Consider the following 16,213-nt stretch of genomic DNA (forward strand, 5'->3'; position numbering starts at 1 on the left):
CCAGTGTAACATGACAGTGTTAATGACAGAGCAGAGCACAGGCCAGAGGAAGTCTGGTGTGGCCCCCACAGACCTTAACCTGCTTAAAACACCACAAGCATTCAACAGATGTATCTAAGGAGGGCTGCTTTGACATCTGTACATGGAAATCTTGAGATTTAGTTTCAGCGGTCTGTTTCGAAAGAAGTTGTTCTTTTACTAGTTAAGGAGTGTGCAGGTTAATGTAGAGGACACAGTGTTTGTGTCTCTGCACCAGCCGTCACTCCTGTAGTCTCCACACACACTCCCAGCTCCATGGCTGCTTGGCATATGGAAGGTGTGGTCATGATGATATGTATGAGTGTTCGCTATACATATGGTGTGTGTGTGTGTGTGTGTGTGTGTGTGTGTGTGTGTGTCTGGTGTGTGTACGTAAGTGTAACGACTGCCGTCATTGGGCTCATGCATATAACAGACGGTTGACTCCGTTCTGATTGGTGACATACTGAAACCCTTTCTGATCTCAGCTGTGTCATATGTAAATTAACACACGCTGTATTTCTGTACATAAGAGCTGTTTTAAGTGTCTAGTTTTTCCTTCCCTTTTTATATGCTAATAAAAATGTAACTTGCATCTCTAAATTGATCTGTTTATTCCTGTGTGTGTGCAGCCTGTCATTCCAACAAACCACTCAACTTCTGTCTTCATTTGAAGTAATATATATGATTGAAAGGTTAATAATTCTCTCTCTTCTCTTCCAGTTTCAAATGTTTTCATACTTGTGGCACTGTACACAGAGAGAAAATTAGCCATGGTGAGTTTTAACGTATATATAGTAGCATGAACAGATGGATAATGCTGTATAAGGTGTCAAAATGAATTTGTTGTTATACTGTAAATACACCTCCATGATAACAAGTGACTGGGAAGAATTAATGTATGTTCTGGTTTCTTCTGTGATGCAGGGGAGCTTGAGTGAATCACACGGCCTGCTGATTCACTCCACCAACCTGTCCGTTATTTTGTGTTTTCCGGCTGTCACAGTGTTGCTGCTGCCCTCTGTAACACCAGGTGATAGTTGATCACTCTGTCTCACACACACACACACACACACACACACACACACACACACACACACACACACACACACACACACACACACACACACACCTCCAGCCAGGGCTCGGTTGAGTGAGTGTTCTGCTTACAGATTCACTGATCAGTTAAGACTATGGACAGCGTGAACAAAACTGTTCATGTCACATCCGGCTGTGTGTTATCACAGATCCATCAGCGTACAATACCTCAAACGGTTTGTCATTTGTCAGCACAACAGGAGATGCCACCGCTCAAAGAATTACAGAGTGTTCTTTAACATCAACATCAAGATTATGGGTTAATATCATAAAATGACTGATTAAACCTACATAATCCGTATTGTTAATTCGCAATCAATGGGTTACATTTATTAAACATCACGTTGAGCTAATATAAGGACGTCCCGTGGCGTGTGTGGTTGGGACCGTGGTGTCTCATTTCCTCTGGTCCGTACCTCTCTCTGGCACTCCTGTTCCTCCTCGTCTGTTAGCGCTGCGGGTGGTGCCAAACACCCTCCATCTGTCAGTGCCGCACACCACCCGCGCACCTCAGACAGCAGGGTCAGCCACCAGACCACGGGGGGGCTGCTGCCGGCGTGGCGACCCAGCCCGCGTGTCTCCCTTCGGGCCAGAGCCGTCCTCCAGAGCCCCCCGCCTGGACCATTTCCACCCAGCATATGGCCACTATTGATAAAGCAGCGGCGGGCCCGTGTGCGTGTGCCAGGCCTGGGGACGGAGCACCTGTGACGCTCGCGGGCCACGGGTCGCTCCCAGCCACGCCGGCTCCTGTCGGGATACGCGTTTGGTTACTTCAACCCCCTGTTAGCCATCTTTACGCCCGCTAAACGGTGTTTATTTAAATATACGTATAATATCGGTACTCTGTCAGAAACTCTCACCACGTCCTCCTCTGCTCTTGGCTGTCTCTGGCTGTGTGCGCAGTGGGTGGTGCGTTCGTGCTGGGTGTCTACACCATCCTGTTCCTGAAGCTCTACTCCTATAAGGACGTGAACAGGTGGTGCCGTGAAGGGACACGGGCCAAGGCGCGCAGGCTGTCCAGATCACTGTCATGTGAGTCCAACCGGGCCTGTCCTCCCCTGCAGTGACCACACTCACCACTTAATCATACACACATCAACCCAGCCCCTCCCACACCCTGACCCCTCCCACACCCTGACCCCAAACACCAGTGGCTGTTGAATCAAATAGGACTTCATATCGTTCAGTGGTGTAAGGTGAAATGCAGACATGGTAGTGTGTGGTTTTACATATTTACCTGTTACTCACACGGCCCAGCTGCAGTGTAGCAGTGTGTGTACGTTGGACTGATTACATGCAACGTGTCAAAGAGAATTGTGCGCTTACGTCTTTAGCTTATTAACGTGGCTTTTGTGAAATGTCTCTCCTACTTTCATCAGATTGCCCACTCCACTACCCCCCTCCCCCCCTTTTTACCCCTTCCCCCCCTTTACCCCTCCCCTCCCTTTACCCCCCCCCCTCCCTGTACCCCCCCCCCTTTACCCCTCCCTCCCTTTACCCCTCCCCTCCCTTTACCCCTCCCCCCCTTTACCCCTCCCCCCCTTTACCCCTCCGTTAGCGACAGTGCTAGCCTGAGACCGCCTGAGTCAGCAGTCAGAATACCAGCGCCTAGCCAGTTAGCAGTCAGCCTGTTTTGTGCACATTTCCTCATTCTGGGGTTGGATGACCTCAGTTCTCCACCTGCCCCCCCCCTCACCTGCTCCTCCCTTCAACAGGTCCGTCTCATCCGTCTGCGGGTGCAGGCGCACCTGTGTGTTACCCTGGAAACCTCTCTATGAAAGGTGAGCCCCTCGGCGTCCCATCTGACCTGGCCGTGACCCCTGGGTCTCTCGTGGCGGGCGCTCTGGTGTGAAGTCGCTGCTCCTGAGAGGTTGCTGACTGAAGCGTCTCCTCTTGTCTTCTCCAGACGTGTACTACTTTGCTTTCGCACCGACGCTGTGCTATGAGCTGAACTTCCCGCGTTCTGCGTCCGTACGGATGGGCTTCCTGCTCAGGAGGCTGTTTGAGATGGTGTGTGTCACTTCACTCCATTACAGTTTGTGTCACTGCTGTCAGATGCTTTTCTTCTTGTTCGTTTCCCAAAGGTGTTTCTAGCTATTTCCCAACGTAGCTGCGTTTCCATTTCAGCTCCTTCTCACACAGCTCCTGGTTGGCTTAACACAACAGGTACGTGCTGTATAGAGATTTGGTGACACTAGGTGAAAGCCAGTTAGTAGTAGATTCATGTTCTCGCTTGGGTTTCATATTGTGCTCGTTTGGTAACTTTTCTATTGTTCTACAGTGGATGGTTCCTATCATCCGAAGCTCAATGAAGCCACTGCAGGTATGTTCTTCTGGTCTCTGTCCCTGATCTCTGATTCTCTGCCTAGCAACAGCACACAGAGCTTTAATTAACCCGCGTTTCTTACACCTTGATGCCCCAGGAGATGGATTACTCCAGGATGATGGAGCGACTCCTCAGACTCGCAGTAAGCACAAGGACGGAACCTCTTTTTTAACACGTTCTTTTAATGTTAAAACAATTTTCCATCCAGCTATGAGCTGCAGTGAAGTTTTATAGCTCTAAAGTTTATGGGTGGAATAACAACAAAAAAAAGCCTTTAACAAATGCAAATCTGTGTTGTGTTCGTATTTGAATAACAGGTACCTAACCACCTTATCTGGCTGGTCTTCTTTTACTGGTTCTTCCACTCATCTATGAACTTTGTGGCTGAGATTCTGAGATTCGGAGATAGAGAGTTTTACAGAGATTGGTGGTACGTGCCTTATCGGTTCCTACAGATGTCTGTAGTGTGGTTGGGTTTGGGGGTCCAGGCCCCAGGGGGGTGTGTCTTAGGTCCTCATCAGCAGCGTTCCTACTTAAATAGACGGTTTATGGTGAGAATCCCAGACGTTAACGCGTTTATGTAGCTGCGGCTTCACCATTTACATTTCTGAAGTCTGCATTTTAACACAATTTCTTACATATTGCTCATTTTCTTTTCAGGAACTCTGAGACTATAACTTATTTCTGGCAAAACTGGAACATTCCTGTTCATAAGTGGTGTATTCGGTACGTGACTCGAGGCTTTTGAAAGGACTGGATAAAATACAGTGCAGTGAAGTAGAGAGAGACTCTATGAAGAGACACTATAATGTGAGTGTCTGGCACATTATGTCTGGTTATTTACTGTGTTGACTGACTCTTTATTCTCTTCCTGTGTGTCTCTCCCCCTCCCTGTCTTACTCCCTGTCTGTCTCTCCCCCTCCCCCTCCCTGTCTTACTCCCTGTGTGTCTCTCCCCCTCCCTGTCTTACTCCCTGTCTGTCTCCCCCTCCCTGTCTTACTCCCTGTGTGTCTCTCCCCCTCCCTGTCTTACTCCCTGTCTGTCTCCCCCTCCCTGTCTTACTCCCTGTCTGTCTCCCCCTCCCTGTCTTACTCCCTGTCTGTCTCTCCCCCTCCCTGTCTTACTCCCTGTGTGTCTCTCCCCCTCCCTGTCTTACTCCCTGTCTGTCTCTCCCCCTCCCCTTGCACTCTCTTTAAAGACATTTTTACAAGCCCCTGCTGAGAAAAGGGGCCAGCAAGTTAGTGAGCCAATCAGCAGTGTTCTTTGCTTCGGCCTTCTTTCATGAGGTGAGGTGGACATAATTCAAAATGTTGTTTTGAATATTGAACTGCATCATTTCTATTAAAGTTAACAGCTTGTGCAAGATAATATAGTCTGTGTGAACGCAATTTTGGAAAAGCAACAAATGGAAACAAATACTCACATTTCAGTTAATAATTTTCAAGATCAAATGCGATCCCGAATGTTCCCCTCTTCCAAATTATATAAAGAAAACAATAGATTCTTATTACACACACACACACACACACACACACACACACACACACACACACACACACACACACACACACACACACACCAGACCTATTGGACACCTTTAGGATGGTGACACTTTCATATGTGGAATTTCACATGCAATTAATTCTTTAATTAAAATGATCACATCAATAATAGAGACATGTTACTATGCAAAACTGATCTTTGAGACAGATTTATGCTCCAGGTTTCAGTAGTATTGGCTTGTAGTCATTGCACGTAGAATTCATTGTACTATTGATTTGTTGTAGTCACAGTTGGTCATATTGCACATGAATAACTACACAACAATATTAAGAACAGTAAGAACCAGGTTAGTCAGTCGCTCAGCGCCGAGTCGTGGAGTGGTGTGACCCCCCCCCCCCGTGTCACCCTGAGCCTCGGGTGCAGTGGGCTTCTATCGGCTGCTCTTGGGTGCGGGTGGAGGAGGGGTGGAGGAGAGGTGGGGGAGGGGTGGAGGAGGGGTGGAGGAGAGGTGGAGGAGAGGTGAGGTGGAGGAGAGGTGAGGTGGAGGAGAGGTGAGGTGGAGGAGAGGTGGAGGAGGGGTGGAGGAGAGGTGGAGGAGGGGTGGAGGAGGGGTGGAGGAGGGGTGGAGGAGGGGTGGAGGTGAGGTGGAGGAGGGGTGGAGGAGAGGTGGAGGAGAGGTGAGGTGGAGGAGGGGTGAAAGAGGGGTGGAGGAGAGGTGGAGGAGAGGTGAGGTGGAGGAGAGGTGGAGGAGGGGTGGAGGAGAGGTGGAGGAGAGGTGAGGTGGAGGAGAGGTGGAGGAGAGGTGAAAGAGGGGTGGAGGAGAGGTGGAGGAGAGGTGAAAGAGGGGTGGAGGAGAGGTGGAGGAGGGGTGGAGGCAGTAATGCAGTGTCACATCACACTGCTGCTCTGGGTGATAAGCTCAGCCTTGAAAGGAGCAGGCAGGGGAGAAGAGAGGGCATCAGCACCACAGGTGCCTACACATACCCCTACGTGCCCCCACATACCCCCACGTACCCCCACATACCCCCACGTACCCCTACATACCCCCACGTATCCCCACATACCCCTACGTACCCCCACATACCCCCACGTACCCCTACATACCCCCACGTACCCCCACATACCCCGACGTACCCCTACATACCCCCACGTACCCCTACGTACCCCCACATACCCCTACGTACCCCCACATACCCCCATGTACCCCCACATACCCCGACGTACCCCTACATACCCCCACGTACCCCCACATACCCCAACGTACCCCCACCCACCCCCACATACCCCGACGTACCCTACATACCCCCACTCACCCCCACATACCCCTACATACCCCCACGTACCCCGACATACCCCTATGTATCCTCACCCACCCCCACATACCTCCACCCCGAGGAACACCACGCGTGGCGCGTGTTGGAAATGGTTCCTGGAAAGTCAGAGATCTGTGGTGCACAGCTAGACTGAGCTAATCTATGACAGAGCCAGAATAAGAACTTGATTCCAATTATAAGCAGTTAGCTGAGAGTTCCAGAGGGAGAGTGCGGTGTGGATTGGTTTGGCTTGGCACTAGAACACGACTCAAATCACATCACTCTGAATACAAAAACTGTTGGCTTTACTGTTATCGCTTATCTGTATAGCATGTCATAACATTGGTGTAATTGTGTGTGTGTGTGTGTGTGTGTGTGTGTGTGTGTGTGTGTGTGTGTGTGTGTGTGTGTGTGTGTGTGTTTGTGTGTGTGTGTGTGTATCTGTCTGAATGTGTGTGTGTATGTATGTATGTGTGTGTGTGTGTGTGTGTCTGTATGTATGTATATGTGTGTGTGTGTGTGTATGTATATGTGTGTGTGTGTGTGTACGTGTGTGTATGTGTGTAGTATCTTGTCAGTGTACCTTTGAGGATGTTCAGACTGTGGGCGTTCATGGGCATGATGGCTCAGGTGGGAAATCTAAACAAATTTAATATTAATAGTACAGAATATTGTATTGCACCTTATATTTTTGCAGTGGAGTGACTACTGCTAAAACAATTTCATTTAAATTAATTAATGAATTTTTGTCTGTGTTTCAGCTCCCGTTGGCATGGGTTGTGAGTAGATATCTCAGGGGTAACTATGGAAACGCTGCGGTGTGGCTTTCCCTCATAATAGGCCAACCAATCGCTGTCCTCATGTACGTCCACGACTTCTACGTCCTCAACCACCTGGAGGACGCAGCTGACCTGGGAGGCGTCTAGACCACACAGCCCAGGGTCACGACCTCCTGCTGTGGCCCACTGTTGTGGCGTCCTGATGTAGCGTCCTGATGTAGCGTCCTGATGTAGCATCCTGCTACTCCAGCTGGAAATAGACATGTTGAGGAATCACACCTTTAAGAATAACTTAAACGAGGAGGAGGGAGATCTATGGATGAGGAATGATGTCCACTCTCTATGGTTTCAATTTTAACATATAAAATGCTAATCTTAAAACAGGGCCTTATTAAGATTACATTGGATTTTTTATTATATGGGTATACTGGAACCTTTTTTGGAAAATTGACTTTTGAATTCTCATGGAATAAGGGCTAAACTGCAAATACTGTGTTTTTAAAGAATGTTTTTAAAGGTAATTTATGTAATATCAAATATGTTTGCAATGAAAAGAATCTTGTACACAAACTGACGTGGCTGAGATTCTTTTGATTTATTTTTCATGAAAGGAAACTTTTTTTAGTTTTTAGGATGTTAATGTTTAATGGAATTGAATATTATTGTTTGTTTACTAGCATAATTTGCCCCACTTTGAGGTATTTATTGAAAATTCAGACGTGTAATTGTGTGAACTCATCGAAGTCAGACACCGCCCTCTACTGGTGTCTCATGGGACTCGTCAAGCCTCTGTATGAATGAAACACTTTGGCCATGTAATTATTCCTTTATGTGGGGACATTCATCAAACATAATTATATTCCACAGAATACCGGACACGCTGTAATCTCCCCACTGTTATTTCCTGCAGATTTTGTTCTTTTGCAGTCATTTGTTTTCGAGATGATGAGGGTGCCAGATCTTCCCAATCAGTGCAAGTTTGTGATAAATGGTTTTGGAGATAAGTGCTGTAAGAGCCGCTGGTTGTACTGCGCTCCCTATCGCCATCAGTGTGATGCAGGCCGGACTCGAGAGCGTCGCCGTATCTAAAGGGCTGATTGGACCTTACAGCGCGAGTGTGTGTGTGTGTGTGTGTGTGTGTAGAAGACGCTGCCATAACCAGCAGGAGCGCCGAGCTGGGAGACGGATTACAGTGCAGGAATCAGCAGCACAGATGCAGCGATGCCGTTTATCTAGGAAACCAGTCGCACTGTGTTCCACCTCAAGTGTGCGGTGTAAACTCTCCTAACTGTAAAGTTCTGCCCGTCAACTACAGGGAGAATGTGGGTCGTTTGTGTGTGTTTGTACGTCTTGTGATGTGTTTGTATGTGTTGTGATGTGTTTGTACGTGTTGTGATGTGTTTGTATGTGTTATCAGAGAAGCAGGACACAGAATGGCACTGCAACTATGCATCTTTCTAAAATGAAAAAATTTACTCTGAAATGTGCTGTGAATAATAGTTGTGTAAACAAAAAATACCATTAACATTCTGTAATTGTAATTTGTACTGAAATAAACATCACCTTTGTAAAGAACATTGCCCAAAAAGATCTTCAAGCACTTGCATTTCAAGGAAATTTCTGTTCTTTCCTGTGCATTACTGACAGTTTTATTCAGTACTTTATTCAGCCTCTATACTTAGATCAAAGACAAAGTTGTGATATGTGTAATTTAACAGCGAGTTCACAATATTGTGGGAATTTTGCATCAGAGTCGTTTAACTGAGTAACTTTAATGTTTCGGTATGTTCAGCACTGTGGCATGCAGGCTGGTCAGACAGGCATGAAGGGAGGAGGCAGCCATTTTGATCCCATTTCTCTCAGTCTATTTATTCACAGTCTGAGGGCTCGGTGCTGCAGGCTGGGTCTCCTCAGGATGCCGTCGGCTGCCCTCAGCTGACGAAGAGCAGAGCCCCACAGGATTAATTCTGTGAGTGAGTTGAGAAAATTGAGTCATTCTCCATAAACCTTGTAACCGGTCAGCTAAATGTTTTTTCTAACATTTTGACATCAGAAGGAAGTTAGTCAATGTCTGAGTAATGGATTAAGAAAGGGCCAACCAAGAGTACGCTCAGATATATACATGCATTCTGGCACGGGGAGTCGGTCTCAGCTCTCAAGGGAGATGACCACTCCCTCACACACACACACACACACACACACACAACCTCAGACACTCCCTCACACACACACACACACAACCTCAGACACTCCCTCACACACACACACACACACACACACAACCTTAGACACTCCCTCACACACACCCACACACTCCCTCACACACACAACCTCAGACACTCCCTCACACACACACACAACCTTAGACACTCCCTCACACACACACACACACACCCAGCCACACCCACTCCGTCACATACACACACACAAACCCCCAACCACCCAACCAGTCTCCCAGCCTCACACACCTGCAGCTTGCTTTTCTTCTTGATTTCCCGCAGCATCCAGTCCCAGGTCCAGGTCTAGTACCAGGTCCAGTCCCAGCTCCAGGTCCAGGTCCAGTCCCAGGTCCAGGTCCAGGTCCAGGTCCAGTCCCAGTCCCAGGTCCAGGTCCAGGTTCAGTCCCATAGTGCTGCAGGTTGAGTCTCACTACATGACACACGGTTGCTGCGTTTACTTGCTTGTAAACATGAAAGACGCTGCGTAGTTGCTACGTCGCTACGTCACTACGTCACTTCTGCGTCAGTCTGTTCTTCACTATGGAGAGTAAAGATGCCGCAATGTCGCCGTGACACACGTCACACACGTCACCCACGTCATACACATCACACACGTCACACACATCACACACATCACACACCTCACACACGTCGCCCACGTCACACACGTCGCCCACGTCACACACGTCACCCACTTCACACACATCACACACGTCGCCCACGTCACACACGTCGCCCACGTCACACACATCGCCTTCATCACACACGTCGCCCACGTCGCCCACGTCACACACATCACACACGTGGCCCACGTCACACACATCACACGTCACACACATCACACACATCACACGTCACCCACGTCGCCCATGTCACACACGTCACATATGTCACACACGTCACACACGTCATACACATCGCCCATGTCACACACGTCACACACATCATACACGTCACATATGTCACACACGTCACACACGTCATACACATCGCCCATGTCACATATGTCACACACATCATACACATCGCCCATGTCACATATGTCACACACGTCACACACGTCACACACATCATACACGTCACATATGTCACCCACGTCACACACGTCACACACGTCGCCTGCTGCTTCTGCCTTAATGACCGGCACTACACATTCTTTAACAAGGAAGTCAAAGATCAGGTGAAACAGAATAAAGGTCTTAGCAAATAGCATTGCTGAACAATTCACAACATTTGTAAGGCAGTGGATGTAAAGTGTAAACAAAAAACAAACGTCCAGCAAAACACATCCTGTCTGGCCACGCTTCAGACGTGGGATCTGCTCTCCATCAGGCTGCAGGACCCTGAACGATTTATTGAGCCCATGTGACTCTTTCCAAGGTGTTCTGTTTAAACACTCAAAAGGGCCAAGGTGAATATTAAATCACATCTGTTTGCTGTTTGAGTCTCTGTCTCAGTCTCTCTTCTTACCTGTAAGTTCTCTGCAGTTATATCACAGTGTAGGAAAAGCATTTTCATATCAATACGATCTTACATGAACTACTATTTTTGACTTTGTAGATATGTTGCTATTATTCGGTGGTCTGATGTAGATGTAGATCACTACAAAAGCATGTTCTTGGGAGAGATATATTAGGATGGAGATATATTAGGCTCTGGGCTTTGTCACAGTGACATGATGTTTAATGTAGTTTGGAGTAAGGTGGCTTTAACTGGGACAAGAGTCTTCATCCTGTCCTTCCTACCAGCAAACAAGGGCCCAGTGTGTGTAGGGGCTGGCGGGAAGCCCCCTCACACCTGTCTGAGACGTCCTGAACTTGTGGGGGAAGTCACGTGTTTTGGCAGATGGAGCTTCAGGTTATGCTGCATGCCATTTTTTGGGGGGAGCCGAATTCCTGGAGCTCAGGTCATTAAACACTGAAGAAGACTCTCAGTTGGAGATCTCCACTGGCTCGAAAATTGTGAAATTGTGACATTTTAATTGAATGTCTTGATATTTAAGATTAAAAGTGCATTTCTCTTGCTTGGTAAGAAACATTTACCTTATACACAGAAGACATTTCCACTGATGAAGCAAATAAAAGACTGTATTTTCCATATGGCTCTCTTAAAGCAGCAGATTTCAGAACACTAACAGAAAAAACACTGAGGCTAAATCATCTCAAACACTGAAGATAGGTGTGTTGTCACATCGCCCTCCTAAAGGTCAGTGGTTTATGTGTGGAAGGGGCATTAAATAAGGGGTAATTTAAAATTCTGGATTTGGAAATTGAAACATCTGAGACCTCCTTATTATCTGCAGAGAGGTGTCATGTATTTAGTATAAACGTTGTGTTTTATTTTATTATATGATTGTGTTTATGCAATTACTTATTTATATTGAAATGTGTATATGTTCAATGACATTTTTAAAACTTTTTTAACCTATATAAAGCCTTCTGATAGCATATAATGTGTTCTGATAGCACACATTACAGCTCGTGCTCTAAAGCTGTTGCAGAGGGTTCTGGAAATATCAGAATGGAGTCTTGGCAGATGGAGACAGATGAATTTCCTGTCAGGGAAGGTGGATAGCACTCTGAACCATCCATCAGGATTAATGTATCCGGTGCTTTTGGTCCAATTCGCTGTGATTATAAAGCTGTGACGTCTCCAAATGACAGTACATTTTTCTAAGTTACAGTGTTGTACATTATACACAACATAGTTTGGTCACATTTTGATGTCGTCGTTACAATAGTCTCACAGATTCATCTGGTTACATAAGCATTAAATGTCTCCATTAACTATTGTTGTATTCTGTTTTTCTAGAGGTTTGTATCCCACTGTCTGTTTTCGTTTCTCTATTTGATTTGCAGCCTTCTGTTGCAGCATGATTTAACCCTACTGACATTGGTTCTGACATCCACAGAACGCTGAAACCGAGCAAGCTGCCTTTTAAGTCCCTCCTTATTATCTCAGGGACTGTAGTGAGGTCAGAGGTGGTCTAAACCCCGTCTCCCGTCCTGCTAACACGGGCTAGGAGTGAGCAGAGGGACGCACGGCGGGACGGGAGACAAACGAGAGTCCTGAAGAGACGGAGCATCAGGCATGAGATGTGGAGATCTTCTCCAAACCACTGGGGGCGGTGACAGTGGCGTATCTGCGTGTAAGCGCTGGTGTTGCTGCTCTGCGTTGTAAAAATGAGAGGATGAGGAGAGTGTTGGAGCAGAGGTGAAGTTCTCCACACCAGACAGAAGGCCCTAGTAGAACATCCATTTTTCACAGGATTGTCGAGTCTGTGAAGACTTCAACCTCATCTAAATGTGCAGGTAGGTGAATCTCACTCTGTTTTTATTAGCTTTTATATGCATTTTAGATGTGTACGCTCCAAATGTCTGGATTCATTGGACAAAAGATTGGAATCAATGTTCTTAATAATACAAAATCCATTTTTCTACAGATACACATAAAATAACTATACCATGCAATTTCATATGTTTTGAAGGACCTTTAGGAAAAATGAAAAAAACAATGTTTAAAAACAAAAGTAATAAAAAAAACGAATCATAATCTACAACACTGCAGATTCCAACATGAATTAAAAAGTTTCACATGATTAAAAATTGGTTCGGTTTGTCAAAAGCCCTAGATGAATAAATTTGACTTTGAAAATGACAGCCGTGATTGATACTTTGAGGTTTATACTTTGGAGAGATTACTATACATAGAAATCTGCAGCATATTAGTTAGGATTTAATAATTAGTTATTCTCTCAAAAACACATAAAAAACAAGACATCTTAAAATACAGTTTAATGCACTGGTTTGCATTATTTAGATCTATGCGGTATAAATTGCCAGTGATTAAAATGGTGCGTATTAAACAGAATGTGACAGGAGGTTCCAAACTTGTGAATATGAATTAGCATTATGTAAATCGCATGCACATAATATTACAGCTATTATATATTGTAGCAGTATGTTTTATAAGTGCTTGCAATCTTTGTGGTCACAGGTGGTAATTTTCATATATACTGTTTGTTATTTTCAGTCATATGTACTGTACATTGCTGTATTATATCCATGTCACATGGTAAAATATTGCTGCATGAATCTTCGTTGGCAAAGTCGACCTGTAACTATTATGACAGCAACATACTGCTACAGCAAGGAATCATCTCTGAGCCAGAGACATTCTGTCTGCATCAAAGCAACAACTGAGTCACACAGGGAGTTATCTATTTACGGAGCGATTGAGCATCTCTGACTTTCTCAGCCTGAAGCTCGACAAAAGAAAGAGGGCTAGTAGTTTCTCCGTTACTCTAGGGGCATAACCCGTCTCAAGCAGGTTACAGAACAGGAGAATCAGATTACAGAACACAGTGTGGAGGGCATTAGAGAAAAACAGCATGTCTAATGAAATCATATCATCTCTCACAGACTGATTGGACTCCTAGTCATCTGCCCGGATGTACCTAGCTGTGTAGTTGGAGCTTTTGGGTTTGTTAAAGCATTTAAGCGGGATACTATTGGAATACAGTAGATGTGAAGGATCCTTATTATCCTCTGAATACTGATGATGTTTCAAATGGAAATGTAAAACGATTCTCATGAGATTGTCACTGCTTAAAATTTATTTAAACTACTGTTTTGGGATTATTTTTTCAAAGATTTTTCTTCCCATATGTAAACACAGTTGATTATTTTTGTCTACTAAATAAACTTTGAGGCCCTTGTTTAATTTCAATATGAAATTGAAGTCATGGTAAATAAATAGCTTACTATAAACACAGAGATGTTGATGGCACTGTGGGGAACCATGGTAAAGTGGCATTAGAATGGAAATTCGTTCTCATGAGTGTAGGTCCTCTAAACAAGCTGCTCTCCTAATTCTTAGCCAGTGAAACAATGTAACCAGATTATGCATCACAGATTATACCTATCTGGCTATGGCACGTCTATAATGTATGGAGTATAATGGCCTGTTTGTTTCAGACATTATCAGGGTTACAATCTGGTTTCTTCTTCATATATGATGTCAAGCTATGTTTGAATAAGTCCACAAGTTGAACAAGTTAAATGCTCGGTGTTCGTCTCCTGTGTTTCAGGCACTGAGCTAATCTCAGAATAATGGAAGTGATCAGAACTGATGGGTCAGTGTGTTTGAACGCCACTTCAACACTGACCCCAACAGTCGTTTCTAATGGGTCTTCACCATATCGTGAACCATATCTGCACAGACTCGCACACCTGGATGAGGGACTCTATAATGACTTCTACAGCCTGTGGATTGCTCTGGTGGTCATTAACACTCTGATCTTCATGGTAGGGATGGTGCTCAACTGCCTGGCCTTGTACATCTTCTGTTTTCGCACGAAGCCCAAGACAACATCAATTATTTACACCATTAACCTGGCAGTGACAGACCTGCTCGTCAACCTCTCACTCCCTACACGCATCATATTGTACTACAGTGGGGGAAAGTGTCTAAACTGCTCTTACATCCACATATTCAGCTATTTTGTCAACATGTATTGCAGTATCTTCTTCCTGACCAGCATCTGTGTGGACCGTTACCTGGCCATCGTTCAACTGGAGGCCTCCAGGAAATGGCGCAGCACTAACGTGGCTAAACTGGTGTCTGTCTGCATCTGGCTGTTCGCCATCGTCGTCACGTACTCGTTCCTGACCACCGCCTTCAAGCACCCCGCCTGCTGTGTGTCCAAGCTGTTCGCCTTGACCGTGTTTGAGTTCTTCGTGCCCCTGGTGATCATCGTGGTGTTCACGGTCAGGATCATGTGTGCGCTGTCCCACGCTGGCCTCATGCAGCAGAGCAGGGAGAAGCGTATGAAGGCCGTGCAGCTTCTCACGACTGTGCTGGTGATCTTCACCGTCTGTTTCACACCGTTTCACGTCCGTCAGGTCCTCGTCTACTTCCACCCAGATCTCCCGTACCAAGTGATCGTCTACCACGTGACCGTCACCCTCAGCAGTCTTAACAGCTGCCTGGATCCTGTGGTCTACTGTTTCGTCACCACCAACTTCCAGACTACCATGAAGAGGTTCTTCCAGAAGGCAGACGCTGAGCAGACCAGTGGGGACATAATTAGCATGCAGAAAAGCTCAAAAGGCTCTGGCACTGTTTTTGCTATTGATAACACTGTGATGATGATGAACATAAATTCTTCCCAACAGGGGCGACTTCCAGAATAAGTCTTTCTAGGATTACGTTATGGACTACATGGTTACTACCTTCAATGCAAAGGCCATGATCTGTGTAGAAACTCCAGGTGGAGAGTGGCCTGCTAGAATGAACTACTGGAGGGGTACTCCTTCATCCTGGTTGTTTGACCTTTCTGTACTGATATGATTTTGTTATAAAATTTGCTTACATTTGAACAGTGATGGATTTTTGTCAGGTTGATCAGGAATTTATGTTGTGAGGGGATTACATGGATATGAAGTGGATTATTTGAGCATTATGTAAACACAAATCCAAAAATGTAGAGTTAATACTTACAGTTTTATAATGACTAATGTCTAACTGTTGGTAGCATACGCTTAACAGATAGAGCATGTAGTCTATGAATGTGATGTTTCTCTGTTTATTTCAGCCATGACTTCACTCCATTGTGCTACCTACTAACTAATTACTAGCATAATGGAGCAAAACCACTGCTCAGATAATCATGGTAACCAATGGTAAGAGGAGGTATTCCTGAACAGCTTTCTTCTTAGCCTCAGAGACCTGCCAACCTGTTTACTGAATGTTAAAGCTTTTTATAAAGATAACTGCTGAAACTGTATTTAACCTAAAAAAGACAAATAAATGCACGTGCAGATTAAGAATATACTTTATTTGTATGAGAAAATGATATAATTTACAATACTTAGTATTTAATGAGCACAGCATCTTAAAAAAAAAAAAAGTAATGAATGAATTATTCTAAACAGGTTATTGGCAGCCATTTAGTTC

The 16,213-nt window shown here is 45.5% G+C and overlaps 2 protein-coding genes across 3 annotated transcripts in view; both read left to right on the forward strand.

The window, feature by feature from the left end:
* Positions 1 to 8,612, forward strand: part of dgat1b (diacylglycerol O-acyltransferase 1b) — a 12,669-nt gene extending 4,057 nt beyond the window's left edge. The window contains exons 5-17 of one of the 2 annotated variants that reach the window (XM_076990587.1): positions 742 to 794; positions 946 to 1,051; positions 2,020 to 2,148; positions 2,832 to 2,897; positions 3,023 to 3,126; positions 3,244 to 3,282; positions 3,398 to 3,439; positions 3,540 to 3,584; positions 3,760 to 3,872; positions 4,103 to 4,168; positions 4,641 to 4,728; positions 6,826 to 6,888; positions 7,020 to 8,612. In XM_076990587.1, coding sequence (XP_076846702.1) covers positions 742 to 794; positions 946 to 1,051; positions 2,020 to 2,148; positions 2,832 to 2,897; positions 3,023 to 3,126; positions 3,244 to 3,282; positions 3,398 to 3,439; positions 3,540 to 3,584; positions 3,760 to 3,872; positions 4,103 to 4,168; positions 4,641 to 4,728; positions 6,826 to 6,888; positions 7,020 to 7,184 — 1,079 coding nt within the window. In that variant the 3' untranslated portion in view covers positions 7,185 to 8,612. Of the gene's footprint in view, positions 1 to 741; positions 795 to 945; positions 1,052 to 2,019; positions 2,149 to 2,831; positions 2,898 to 3,022; positions 3,127 to 3,243; positions 3,283 to 3,397; positions 3,440 to 3,539; positions 3,585 to 3,759; positions 3,873 to 4,102; positions 4,253 to 4,640; positions 4,729 to 6,825; positions 6,889 to 7,019 lie in introns of both variants that reach the window. The other variant, XR_013125219.1, reaches the window with a different exon arrangement.
* Positions 8,613 to 11,838: 3,226 nt separating this feature from the next.
* Positions 11,839 to 16,028, forward strand: gpr20 (G protein-coupled receptor 20). The gene is made up of 2 exons (XM_076990589.1): positions 11,839 to 12,567; positions 14,346 to 16,028. The coding sequence occupies exon 2, from the start codon at positions 14,368 to 14,370 to the stop codon at positions 15,448 to 15,450; it is 1,083 nt and encodes a 360-aa protein (XP_076846704.1). The 5' UTR covers positions 11,839 to 12,567; positions 14,346 to 14,367; the 3' UTR covers positions 15,451 to 16,028.
* Positions 16,029 to 16,213: the final 185 nt, after the last annotated feature.

This window comes from Brachyhypopomus gauderio, unplaced genomic scaffold, assembly GCF_052324685.1.
Source record: "Brachyhypopomus gauderio isolate BG-103 unplaced genomic scaffold, BGAUD_0.2 sc76, whole genome shotgun sequence".
Lineage (NCBI taxonomy): Eukaryota > Metazoa > Chordata > Actinopteri > Gymnotiformes > Hypopomidae > Brachyhypopomus > Brachyhypopomus gauderio.